Consider the following 14,446-nt stretch of genomic DNA (forward strand, 5'->3'; position numbering starts at 1 on the left):
GGTTCAGCTCCCTCCTGTTGGTTTCAGCAGGTTGTACAGTCAGCAGCGTTGGGTTCAGCGCACTCTGTTGGGTTCAGCAGAGCATAAATGAGTTGGTTTCAGCTCCCTCCTGTTGGGTTCAGCAGGTTGTAGCGTTGGTTAAAGCGCAGAGAACTAGAGCTAGGGGTTGTCCCCACCCCACTCTTGCGAGTTTTCTTCACTGGTGGCAGCGGTGGGATAATAGTGAAGCAATTCTCTCAAACCCTTTTAAATCCAAACATGGTGCGCAAGAGTAGAAGTAAGGACGGCCCATATGATTTATGCACTAGTATGATGGAAAGAGGGCACATACCTGCAAAAGTAGCCATGCAGCCTATTCCTGCTCCTTCATTTGATGGCACAAGTGATGTGGAAGAGTTTTTGCATTGTTTTGAGGCAGTGGCAAAACATAATCAGTGGAGTGAAGAAGAATGTAGGCTACGGTTAACATTGGCATTGAAAGGCCCAGCTACCAGAGGTGTTGGTGGCAATACCTATGAAGAAGTTTGCCATAAACTTAAGGCACAATATGGGCTCAGTACAGACACAGCTAGCGCCATATTAAAATCTATGAAACTAAAGCCAAAGGACAACATATATCATTATGCTGAAAAGGTACAGAAGTTAGTTCAAAAGGCTTTCCCCGAGCTAGATAGCTATCAGCATGACCAGCAAGCCAAGCGTGAGTTGATTGCAGCAATTCGGCCTAATTCACAGCTGGCCTGGACACTACGCTTATCTCCTCCCAGCACCATGACTGATGCTGTAGAAACTATTCAGAAGTATCAGGATATGGTAGAATATGATACAAATGTCCACCGAGTAGAGCTAGAAGATGTCCAACAATTAAAAAAAGAACTGACAGAGCAAATGCAAATGAGTCAAACAGCTTTACTCAAACATTTTGCAGAAATGCAGAGTAGGTTTATGCAGCAGATGTTGGACACGCAAAAGCAAATGGCGGCATCACAGCAAGCAATGATGACACAGCTAACATCGACGACAATGAAAAGCCAACAGCCTCAGAGAGAAGTTCGATGCTACAACTGCAATGGCAGAGGCCATGTTGCTCGTTACTGTGATAAGCCAAAGCCATCGGGAAACGACCAAGTTCAGGCAAACTAATGCCCATACTGCCTGAACTTTGTGATGTGGGCAAACTTAGGATACAGGCATGTTGGCTCACCAGTGCATACTACGTTCCTGTACGGATACACCAACAAAAATTTGTCATGTTACTTGACAGTGGTTGTACAAAGTCCGTACTTCCGAAGAAAGTGCTGGAGACATTGCCTAGCTCATGTTACTCGAAGTTGTTACCTGTGCGAGGTAGCGGGATATTGGCAAATGGGCAGCAGATTTTGCTTGAAGGCATGACGAATTTAAAATTTCGACTGGGACCGATACAACTGCAACATCAGTTTGTAGTATCTGATGTGGACAATCACATTCTGCTAGGGTTAGACTTCTTGGAGGATCAAGAATGTCAGATGGATTTCCGTCATTCGCAGCTACGTTGTAAGGGCACCGAAGTTGCCTGCTGTGCCGAGGACGGAGAACCCCTTTCGGTGAATGTGCAGGTCAAAAGGAACACAGTTGTTTCGCCAAATACTGAGTGCTTATTGTTGGCAAGGCTTAGTCGAAAGTGGATGTCAGGGCCAGCTTGCATTAAAACTTTACACAAGGTTTTGGGCTTAAAGGTTGTCACATCGCTGTGTGAACCTACAGAGCAAGAGGTCAATATTCGTGTGATGAACACAAGCAATAAACCTATTCATCTACCTTCTGGAAGAAAGGTAGCCGTCTGTATGCCTGTGGAAAGACAAGAACAGTTTCAGAAGGACTGCAATAGAACTAAATGCCCCAAACACTTCAATGAACATTTACCCAGTTGGACGCAATCTCTGCCAGAAATGGAACCAAAGCAAGTCAACACACCGCTGATAAAGCATCAGAAAGTGTTCAGCTCCAGCAAAGGTGATGTTGGTGGCCACCAAGTAGTAAAACATGAAGTCTCGGTTATGAAAGATAGACCGCTTATTAATCAGCTAGCATATCGGCTGGGGCCGATACAGAAAGCTGAGGTTGAAAAGCCAGTAGAGGAGTTAAAGCCGCACAATTTGTATAAAGGAGGTACAAGGCTCTATCTACAAAAGTGGAGAATCCAAGATGATATGAAAGATGAACCCACCACCTTTTCTGTCGGAACCAAAGCTTCATTGAAATCATTCTTCACGGGGAAAGGATGCAGTACTAAACTTAAACCAAGAGATGCTAATCTCTGCACCATCAGCAAGTATCTGACAAACCAGAAATTTAAAATGGAGTGCAAGGGGGGAAACCCTATTCAATATGAAAGTGGTATTAGACTAAGCACCACCAGAATATGCAGAGAAAAACTACCTAAGCCAACGGATCGCCCTCCTGACTCAGAGGTGATGGAGCAACCCGTCCCTCTGCTCCAGGATCACACAGAGATATCCAAGATGGGGGATCACACTATTCCGCCAACCCAGCCTACTAAATTATGTCAGCACCTACCGGACTACCGCTTAGATGTCTGCCATAGAAGTAATGCCATTCTGGGACAGAATGAAGTTTTAGGGGAGGATAGTGTTGTAAACGTAAAAATAAAGCGAGATATTCTAAAGAACAAACTCTATGAAAGGAGTGGTGGCCATGAAAAAGACCGTGGAGGAATAACTCCGAAGAGTTGTCTTATTTGGATGCTATCGGTCCCATGGACGTCAGGCTCATCAAGGCGCTCTGGACACCCGGCGCAGAAAAACATGGTGAACTGATCAAAGGGAAAAGGTGACGTAGCCAATATATATATAGAGAAGAGACTTCTGGGATAGTGGTTGACCTAGAAAAGATAACAGACGCCATTTATTAAGGCTTTTACGCAGTGAACAATCTTCTATAATTTATTTCTTACCGTTCACTCATTGGAAGACATTTTTTATGTTCACGGTTACATGTCAAAATATTCTAAGTTTCTGTTATAATTAATTGTTAGTGGTTTAAGATTACTTAAACAATATTGTTTCCGTTTTTGTTCTACGTTTTCTCGAGATAAGATTTTGTAATTAGCCCTTTTCGTTATCGAAATATGTCTTAATGTTTTTTTACACTTACTGTTCGCTACCCAGTATATGTAGAATTTCCTGGGCTTTTTGTTAGTGTTTAGATTGTTATGCTATAATGGCTCATTGTGTAGGAATAATTTTTTATTGTTCTGTATGTGAAAATTCTTAGAAACTCGGCAGCCAGCAAGACAATATGATTGGTCGGTTTGAACGATAACCGTCAATCTCTAGGCCAATCGCTTATGTAATATAAATACTGCCACTAATTTTTAGGCAGGGCAGCTTGGGTGTGACTCTTGAATTGGATGCATGACTAGTATTACTATAATAAAGTCGTTATAGTTGGAAGAATATCGTTTATAATCGTCACTAACAGCAAGCTCACACAAAATGACTACAAATAAATAGGATAATTAAATAATTATCCTTACAAGAGTTGTGTTCTCTCCTGTTGGTTTCAGCAGGTTACAGCGTTGGTTTCGGCGCACTCTGTTGGTTTCAGCAGAACGGAAGTGAGTTGGGTTCAGCTCCCTCCTGTTGGTTTCAGCAGGTTGTACAGTCAGCAGCGTTGGGTTCAGCGCACTCTGTTGGGTTCAGCAGAGCACAATTGAGTTGGTTTCAGCTCCCTCCTGTTGAGTTCGGCAGGTTGTACAGTTGGCAGCGTTGGTTTCAGCGCACTCTGTTGGTTTCAGCAGAACGGAAGTGAGTTGGGTTCAGCTCCCTCCTGTTGGTTTCAGCAGGTTGTACAGTCAGCAGCGTTGGGTTCAGCGCACTCTGTTGGGTTCAGCAGAGCATAAATGAGTTGGTTTCAGCTCCCTCCTGTTGGGTTCAGCAGGTTGTAGCGTTGGTTAAAGCGCAGAGAACTAGAGCTAGGGGTTGTCCCCACCCCACTCTTGCGAGTTTTCTTCACTGTTTCCCATAAACCAATGAGCTTCAATTTTTTATCACTTTGTCGTGTGGGTTTAGAGAAAAATTATGTTACATATAGCTAATCTGAATCTACACACAACATCTGTGTTGAATTTACTTTTTCATGTTGTTCTATTTTGACTATGTTTAGTTTGTGTACTTTTGCTTCGCTTGTGTGAACTAGTTTGATTATTACTGGTTGAGGTACTAGCGAAAGTGTTAAGCTATTGTAAGCAATACTGACATTCACCAGTGAAATTTTCTTTGTTCTATAAGTCAAACAATTAAAATACACAACTAACAAAATTCTAAACCATAATAATAATGACAAAAAGTTAAAATAGCCAATAAAAGTTGCACCTTACTCGAATGGTCGTCCATGTTCGTTTACTCAGTCTTGACAGTCAAAATAGTGATATGACAGTCCTGCAATATAGAGGCTCAGCGGTTGAAATGTGGAGAAAAGGCTCAGTTGATGAGGGAGGAGGTTGCAAATACAGGGAAAGGAGGCTCTGCAGACGCAAGAGGAAGAGAACTCAGCAGGTGGTGGAGGAGGAGGTTTCTCAGGCAGAGGGAGAGAAGCTTCATCCACAGGCAGAAAAAAGAGCTTCAGCCGGTAAAGGGGAAAGATAGGGGCTCTATAGGCAGAGGGAAGAGAGAGGGAGGCTACACAGTCAGAGTAAAGCGCCTTAGCAGGCAAGGGGAAAGAGACCGAGTCTGAGACTGAAGCTGTTCTCTTTTATAGATGTTTCTGTTAGCCTGTAAGAAGTTAATTTGGCCGGCAGGTTCTGTTTTTTATTTTGCAGTGATTTAGAAATTGAGTGGGCTTGTCTTAAGTACATCATGAGAGTGTGATGAATGGAAATGATGACTAACTCCAATTGTTTTAGTTGTGTCTGGTAGAGATCTAATTTCGTTTGATGGTTTTTTGGCAAGCCAATTGACGTCTTTTCTTCATGAATTATTGCTTCAAAAGGTTATTAATCCGATAGGTAAATAGGTATATGATGACTGTTTTTCAGATGGTTCTCTGATGTATTGTTATGATGTTATTAGGTGTCATGTTCATGGTAATATTGCGTATGTCTCCAGTGGTTTAGGCGCAACTCCATTATGCTATCTGCTCTTGCTAATACTTCCATGCAACAGCTTTTTGAAAACAAAATTCGGTCGACGTAACAGTATCAAATAATTTAATAGTGGTAGTTAAAGTAAAGTGCATTTAGATGGGCCAGGAAATATAGCAAATGAGCTAAATAACTATTTTAGGAACATTTTAGGTTTAAAATCTGATATTATTTTGCATCCTATATTTTGAAGTAGATTTTGGTTAGCAGACTAAGAGGAGTCGTTTAGTCCCTGCCGCCTTGATCACAGGGATCACAACTTCAAACTTGTCGCCAGTTTTAAGAAAATACCATTTGCTCTGGGTCCTGACAAGCGGATTTGGTTAGGGATACAGAAATTTTCTGCTGATACAAGGTGGCAACCCAGCCACTTGAGGAAAACAAACCAAATTGGTGCAATCTAGAAGATTGCCAACTTCGTCACATATTGAAGATGATGCTTGTTGGTGCACTGTGATTGCTGGTGCAATTTAGGAGATCGCCAACCTTCTGCCTATTGCTGGTGTATTGTGAATGCTGGTGCAATGCAAACAATGCTAGCTAGTTGTTTGTAGAAAAATCCAAAGAAGTTGTAGTTTGTCTTGTTTTGTGCACAATAATCAATATAACTATACATGTATACAAAACTATTTATACCCTAAAAGGTGGACCTTAGCAAGTTCAAGAGAGTAAAAGTGCATGTGTTAACTATCTCAAGTGGTTTGTTACCGTATACAAGTTACACTAATTTATAGTTAGTAGAAAACGGCCCCGCCCTCAACACACGATTATAATACACATTCTAATAGTTACACACAAAGGGGGATAAATGAGGATATAATTATATTGTATTGTTTATACCAGTCTACATCACTTTCATAAATCATCAATAACACTGACTCAAGATGGAGTCAGAAACACCAAATAAAACATCTGGCCCAGGTTATTTTAGGAAAACAGATTTCTGTCTAGCTCTTGAAAAAATATCAGCCATTTTAACAATAATATTTCAGTATGGACATATTTCAGACATGGGTAGGTTCCCCTTACAATGGAAGTAGGCAAATGTTCCAATGTTCAAAAGTAGTAATAAGCGAGTTGCCAATAACTATCGGCCTGTTTCTTTAACATGCATTTCTTCTAAGCTCCCTGAACACATTGTCCTGCACCATATTGGCTTCAAACTAAATGACATCTTGATTGCTTAACAACATGGTTTTAGACAAGGACTATCCTGCTACCCAGTCTATTTTAAGGGAGGTTGACATGGAAGGGACATGCAGGCAGCTGTTTTAGACTTTTCGAAAGCTCGATAAGGTTTCATATTCACTCTCAATGGAGAAGCTTTGTAGTTTTTAGTTTTTCCAGTGACATTCTCACATGGTTTTTGGACTTTTTGCCAGACAGAACTAAAGAGCTGTTTTAAATGGTTGTTTTTTGATTGTAAAGCTGAAACATCGGAAGTACCTCAAGGCTCGATCCTCAGACCAGCGCTCTTTTTACTGCTTACTAATGACATTAGCCATGCTTTAACTTCTGCTATAAGGCCTTTTGAAGACTATCAATGCCCTACCTAATCGCCAATTCTTCAAGTGACATTGTTCAAAAATATTTAAATATTTTCAAAAGCTGGGCAAAGAAATAGGAGATGTCTTTTAATACATCAAAGTGCTCTATGACAACTTTTGGCACCACCAAAGTAGTCAATATTCATATTACCCAATACTGACTAAACAATGTGGTTTTAAAGCATGTACATAGTATTAAATATTTAGGAGTTTTTATAGCAAGTGTTTTTAGCTAAAGTGACCAAATAAATAAGAAACTTTCAGAAGCGTTGCAGGTTTTGAGCATGCTTAGACGCAATCTTTCTGCAGCACCACCTAAAATAAAATTACTGGCATAAAAAACACTCTGCTGGCCAAAAATATAGTTTGCATCAGAAGTGTGGGATTTAAGCCGAAAAGATCACATACAATTGCCTGAGATGCTGCAGAATAAAGTAGTTCCTTGTATTAGTAATTAGAAGAAGAAGAGAAGTTGTCGCATGAGAAAAGGAACTGTTGGGTTTGGATTTACAACAACATCGAGGACAATTGCAACAAGTTAAAACTTTTCACCTTATTGTAAAGTCAAGGGAGCAGTGTTTTATTGAACTAACCGATTTCATCAAATACTTTTTTAATGATGAGCGTCCAAACATACGTGCAAAATACCAGGTTCAGCCAGTAGCAGTCTCCACAAACCGTCACTCTTGGCAGTTTTATACCAAAAACGAATCGTGATATGCATACTTTGAAACAAACATTTTACATCATTGATGGTTTCTACTGCCGCCCGAGGGTCATTTAGAAACTCCATTTTAACTTGAAATAAAAAAAAAGATAAAAAGCTTGTAGATGAATAAAGTAACAAACTTGTCTTGTTATTTAAATGGAGAATGAACCATATCTAAACCTTTTTAGCTTTTACATAGCTTTTATGCACAAATCTTTAAAACTAGTAAGAAATGGTGTAATAGGTGTAGTAATCCAGTATACAAGAGGTTTCATTTAGGCAAAGTAAGATATTTTGAGCTGGCGACAATGATTGTCTTACAATTGTCTATCATGCTGTAAGCATTCCAAAAGTCTAACCCGTTGCTGCTACTAATTATGTTACAAACATACCTGTCTCACACGGTACTATTACTCGGCCTAAGTAAAAATGACTGTCATATCACTAAAGAGAAATTAAGTGTTTAGCATCAAAAGATGGATGGTTTAGGCTAAGCTTATGTGTAATAAGATTATCTTGTAGTGTGACAATTTGGTGACAACAGATGATCATGTGCCTGTTTCTGGTTAAAAAGGCCAATCCTTACTCAGCATACAATTTTCAGGCTCATCTGTATCTTAGCTTTTTCCTTGATCATTAGGCAGCTCTTTCTCCAGAGTAGCCACAACTAACTGATCTGCATTTTTAACTTGTCAGAGGGAGTGCTTTAAGGACAGATGCCCTTCGTGTCGACACTAGTGGCCTTTTCTCAGAATCAAACCCAACCTGTTTTTTTCTATCAGATGACCTTGACTACTATGTCATAGAAGCTTCCATATGTGTGTGTTAACAAATGTAGAAAAGAACTTGGTACTGCCTAACTAAATTGAAGAGCTCAGAAAAGTCAAAAATTATCAGACTGGCAACAAGTTCTCGTTTATCATGTATTACTGCTATATAGAAAGTACATGTATAATTATTATTACTAAGAAACATAGCAATTAGAGAAAATCAATAGAGAGATAAATATAGAACCAATCCTGTTAAATTTTCAAGTTGCAGCCCAATTTGTGTTGCTAGTGATTGGTTTTTCTACAAGGAAGCCATCATGTTCTGTCATTCATTGCAGGTCAAACATTAAGGAAAGCCCGTAACAATGTTTTGTCACTTAACTTGTTTCTTTATTAAGAAATTGAAAAGACTAATAATCAGGGCATTCAAGGAAAAAAGCTGTTAACATATCCCGATACTTTCTAGCGATGATTTTATATACATGCTCTCACATGAATGAGGTAGTATTTGTTCAGCAGATGAGATTTTTTTGAACATTTTTTTAATATTAACTTTTTTAACAACATTTTCATAATTTATGGCCAAACTGCTAAAGTTCACAAATAAGAAAAAAGTGATTAGCTTGTGCTTTGTATCGGGGTATAGAAGAAGTACATCTTTATCAGGTTCGAGTGTCTTATACTCTGATTTTTATGTACTTCCATCTTAAAACTTGCTTAAAACAACTGATGTTGTTTTTTGCATAACATTAGTATGTTGATTTTTCAAGTTTGATAGAAAAATCGCTCTGCCGTAGGCACTAAACATTGGTATATAAATTGCTAATTTGTCACGCCAAATTTAAACAGTAATCTCACAGTGTGCGAAATTTTCATTAAAATATTTCACTTATTTGGTGTGAAAAAGAAAGGGATTCTATAAAATTTGAATATCATTTATGGCAAGAAATTATATGAACGATGCATTGTTATTGACCTTCGAGTGATATCTAAAGGATTTTCAAATGGATATAATTTTACCATGATGTAACTCTATTTCTATAAACCAATTTGAATCCAGAGTTCACTATAAAACTTGCTTGATCTCTTTAATGCATCACATTTTCATGTGTTGTATTGATAAGATTTTTTTACAGATGCTTGATATCGTGCTCATAATGTTGGTCTTTATTTTATATTAAGGTTCTTTTAGGAAATTTAAGTTTGACAAGAGAATTTTAACTAACTCATCACGAAAGCTTCCATGTATTCTCGCAGGTGACAGTGTCTATGATAGCCGAAGATATTATCTAATTCAACTAAACCCATATAGAAGCTGTTAAGAATTCATTAGAAGAGAATATATATTGTAGATGTGTGCTCTACAAAAAACTGTTCTATACTAGCTCAAGATCTTTATTTTAAAATAACCCTGTACTACTTTGAAATTTATAAAAGCACCTATGCATTTGAACCAAAGATTGTTTGTTGTCTATATAACGTATTACTTGTTATAGTTGTCTGTATGTTTACTTCTGATAAAAGCATGCAGTTTTATTGGTTTAGCTCTGTTCAGCTTTCAGTATAGTTTGCTAATCGTGCAACTGTTTTTCAGGATATAGGCGAGAATGAGCATTGATAACGCTGCTGACATGCATTTATCTGGTAAAGAGACTCATGAATACCCTAATATTCACGGTATCCACACACACGTTATCAAATGTGGACAAATAGACAGCACAAAAAGACTTGTTGTTGTCATACCAGGTATACTTCTTTGAGTTTCACTTCTTGTTATTATAGAAGTCTACTTTTAATGCCAGTTCATGTGATATCATTGTGGCATTCAGTTTGATAAAGTGACTGGGGTACGATATTTCAGGTAATCCCGGGGCTATTGGGTTTTATGAGAAGTTTATGTCAACTTTGCATAAGGAGTCTGGTTGGCCAGTTTGGGGTCTGTCACACGCTGGACATTCTGTCATCCCAAAGCATGTGGGCTGGAAAGGTAAGCATGATTATGCATATTTGATATTTTACATTATTCTTTAATCAGGGGTTCTCAACCAGAGAGGAATTCCTCCCTAGGGGGGAATTTTGAATATACAAGAGGGAACAGAGAGATGTTTGATTTGTTAAATTTTTAATTTATGTCCTGCAGTGCCGTATGAGTTCGGGTTTCATGATTCAACATTTTGGTTTTATCTATAACACTAGTTGCTAATAATGAGCTACTAGTCAGAACCCAGATATATGTGAACACATCCATCCAGATTTTGATTGGATAGTAAGTTAACCTAGTCATAAACCAATTCACCGCCAGGCCGCAGGTCATGTATTGTTGTGTGTTGTATGCATGCGGTAGAAAAATTAATAATACATGTATGTTATTATATGTTTAGGTATGTCCAATAAAATAGGATTATAATTTGTATCGATTGTTTTTAGTCATGTGGGTTAAAAGTGCGGGGGTAATCAAATCTATGAAAAGACATAAGGGAGTAACTGAACAAAAAAGGTTGGGAACCTCTGCTTTAAATATTGTTGCAAGGATGTTTAGCCAGTATGATTTCTTATCTGTAATAACATTTGTTGGAGTTATTGTAAGCCAATCACAAGTGTCATGGCACCCACATGTGCACAACAGACACTGCTTATTGTTTATTAAAAAGACAACTCTCTGTTTTAACTTTTAACTCTACGAGCTAGTCAACACACACCAGTACAGCTAAACGTATAGGAAAGCACTCTAAGAATTTACAAATGTTTAGGCAAATTTTTGCGTATACTCTGTGGTGCCAGCATTTGAATAAGACGATTTTGTAACGAATTTTCTGTTTTTGAGTTTGTTATTTACTTTAGTTTGAATGTTACCTTACTAAGATAATACTGTTGACTAGAATGCTTCAGCCTGATATTCAGTCTGCAGTATTGGAGGACAACTAAGCTGATAATAAGGCTACTAATACTAGTCAGCCTCTAAAAATGGAAATTTTTTTATAATTTAAAGCGAGCGATGACTCATTGCTTGTTCTAGAGAGGTGATTGTCATTACTGCTAATTGTTTTGTGTTTTTGTCATTCATGGCATAAGCTCACTTTCTTTAGTATCTCAGACTATACATACTGTACATGTTTGAGAAGCAAGTTTCATAGACTCTCTGTCTGCCACCAAAAGTTTTCTCAAGAATTATAATCTATTTATTAGGCACCCATTTTATCCTATTTCATGATCGACGATAAGGGTGAGCCAACGAAATATTAATACGCTACTACTACTCCAAAGACCTCCTATTTGCTTTCATCTAATTGCATGTACACTACATGCGCTTTCAAAAACCATGTTAAATTTGGTCAACTAATATGAGCTTGGTTTTTATTATTAGTTTTTCTCACAATGCCCGGATACAGCTAAATACCTGTTAATATACGATAATATTCATGTGTAGAACATCCTTAGCTTTCCGCTGATGTGAACATTGTCATAATTCACTAGTAAATACTTAACAAACTATAAATTAATAACAAATAAAGTGTTTATTTTCAGTGTTCCCATAATGATGATAACCACTGTATAGTGACTAGCTTAGATTTTCACTGCTATTTACTGTATTTTTTATTCGATTCACTTAAAATACATATTGACCTGCTCTATGGATATGATTGTGGCTGGTACTTGAACTTGCTAAGTCATTTGTAGCTCCTCTCTCTGAGGTCTTCACCATGAAAGGACAGATCGAGCACAAAGTGCGATTCATTGATGAGCATGTGCCTAAAGATGTTAAGATGGTGCTTATCGGCCATTCTATAGGCGCACAGTTTGTCCTTGAAGTCATGGAAAGATTATATAGCGACAGGGTTATTCAAGGTAATGCAGCTCTGTGTTATTTCTATTGTGTTTTTCTTTACTATAATAAAACATTTCAGTTCAATGCTTGCCATTAGTCTATAGTTGTGGCTTCACTTTGTTTCATCGTTTCGTGCAGGGATGCTGCTGTTTCCTACACTCGAAAAGATGGCTGAAAGTCCTCGAGGAAAGCGACTCACTCCTGTATTTAAGTACTGGCGCTGGCTGCTTGTTTTCATGTCAGGTATTGCAACTCTCAATTCTTCCATCGGTAGCACCCTATGTTAATTATATACCTAATCATTCTTTTGTCTTTTTCGTCAGTTCCATGGCATAGCAGTAGCAGTTGACACTTATAGAAATATTCAACTCCTATTGGACATGAAGCTTTAAAATGCCTTGTAAGGACTTTCAGGCTTACATTGCTGCTCGCTACTCTTCGTACATCAATCTAACCATAGGTTTAGCATCAGACCTTTTATATGGAGAATTGAAATGCTAAACACTTAGTTAAGGCTTTTCTCTCATAATATAATATAATCTTTACTATAATAAGAGTCGTGTATATTTGTTTGTCGGAAGCCATTGTTGGTGGTTGAGAAAAAAGATCACAACATACGGGATTTGAACCTGCATCATTCAGCTTCACTGCTCGGCGCACTACCACCTGCTCCAATCATTCGCCTTTCAAGATGTAGGAATAATTGTAAGGATACTTATTCACTGTGTTTCATCAGCACCCCTGACGATCTCTCACGACGCTCTAGATTTCAGAGTACTTGTAATGTAATAGATATACCCCTATATATCTATAACATAGTATTTGTTTTACTTCTGTATCAGCAATGGTTATATTTAGCTTCTTGGTCAGAAATAGCAGAGCTTTTATAAGCTAAGCGGGGGTAGGCCTATTAACATGCTAATGTGTGAACTTCTAGAGTAGGCTTTAAATGGTGATTATTATCTTTTACTGTCATGAGGTTCATCACTATGATGGCCTCTCCACCAAATTATTTTTATCAACATTGTTATAGTTCTGCTATCAGATATTAACCCTGTGTGTTGAACACTTTTTTTTAATATAAGAATAATGCATTTGTAAGATATAGATTAGTTGATGCAGCTACCGGTATTTATGCTTCAAGAAGTTATGAATTTTTTACTTTGGATTTGCAATAATGAGTTTTTTGCAAGGTTTCTTCCGTTAAGACTGTATACTGATAATCTAGTTTTTTTACTTTATAAGTAAAAATTATCTGCATACAAAATTACAATTGTATCATTTCATGGTCTTGTTGTTTGTGAGTGTCTTTATATTTAGTGTTTTTGTCTCGGCATGCTGTTACTATCCATTTTTTATCTCTGTGTTTTACTTTTACAGCCATGCTTTGGTTGCTTCCAACTTCTTGGAAGACTCGACTGATCAACAATGTTTTTGAAAAGAGAAGACGCGCTTTTAAGAGTGTACCTGACTGCATAAAGAAAACAGCACATAGCATGGTTCACCCGTACTGCGTATGGAATGCAACTTACCTAGCCAATATTGAAATGCAGACGGTATGTATCTTTGCTTTCAACGTGTATTTAATTATTAACAGTGTTTTTTTGACCAAAAGATTGCAGTAAATGAACATACCGTATATAACTAATTAGTATTCTGCTACTAAACATGTATGTATATATTATATATATACATATAATAATATTTACATGCGTATATATGTATACATATATATAAGTATATGTATATTTATTATATATAAATATATGTTTAATTCTGTGTATTTGTATATATACTATATACATATATAAATCGTACTAGAATATATACATACATGTACATATTTAGTTATTTATACATACATACATATATTTAATTATATATACGTAAATGTGGTGTATTTCATACAGGCATTACATGCGAATCGTGAATTTTATTTTTAAACATTAAGCGTTACACAAAAATGTTGCAAAATCCATACAGTGATAATGCATCTATATTTTATTTATTTCAAAACTGAGTGTAGATTTGTCTCCTCCACTTTGCCTTTCACACGATGACTTGCACTTTCTTTGCTTGTTTAGGTAGTTGATCTGAAGGTGCATATTGTAAGGAGACACCTGGCTAAATTGAGGTTCTATTACGGAGCTACGGACCACTGGGCCCCGCCCGAGCACTATCATAGAATGGTGGAGTTGTTCCCCTCGCATGACAAAATTGAACTCTGCACAGATGGCTTTAGACATGCCTTTATAATAGATGCAAGCGAGCCAATGGCTAGTAAAGTTAGTGGCTGGTTGCAGATACTGTAATATTGTAGCATATTAGAAATTATTATACGATGTGCTCAAAATATCTGGATTCTGTGATTTCCTTGACCTGATTATCACTGTACATTTATTGTATATGTAATTCAGATGCTTGTGAACATCACAGCTGACATGCATTTTA

The 14,446-nt window shown here is 37.5% G+C and overlaps 1 protein-coding gene across 1 annotated transcript; it reads left to right on the top strand.

Annotated features, from left to right (window-relative positions):
- Positions 1-9,768: 9,768 nt before the first annotated feature.
- Positions 9,769-14,391, top strand: LOC137389561 (lipid droplet-associated hydrolase-like). Its single transcript, XM_068075608.1, has 6 exons — positions 9,769-9,915; positions 10,031-10,156; positions 11,848-12,015; positions 12,134-12,238; positions 13,376-13,551; positions 14,080-14,391. The coding sequence occupies exons 1-6, from the start codon at positions 9,777-9,779 to the stop codon at positions 14,305-14,307; spliced, it is 942 nt and encodes a 313-aa protein (XP_067931709.1). The 5' UTR covers positions 9,769-9,776; the 3' UTR covers positions 14,308-14,391.
- Positions 14,392-14,446: the final 55 nt, after the last annotated feature.

The sequence above is a fragment of the Watersipora subatra genome, chromosome 3 (genome assembly GCF_963576615.1).
Source record: "Watersipora subatra chromosome 3, tzWatSuba1.1, whole genome shotgun sequence".
NCBI classification, from domain to species: domain Eukaryota; kingdom Metazoa; phylum Bryozoa; class Gymnolaemata; order Cheilostomatida; family Watersiporidae; genus Watersipora; species Watersipora subatra.

Coding starts and splice junctions, on each gene's coding strand:
- LOC137389561 (XM_068075608.1), top strand. CDS start 9,777: ATGAGCATTGATAACGCTGCTGACATGCATTTATCTGGTAAAGAGACT. Junction 10,157..11,847: donor AAAGCATGTGGGCTGGAAAG/GTAAGCATGATT, acceptor AGTCATTTGTAG/CTCCTCTCTCTGAGGTCTTC. Junction 13,552..14,079: donor CCAATATTGAAATGCAGACG/GTATGTATCTTT, acceptor TTGCTTGTTTAG/GTAGTTGATCTGAAGGTGCA.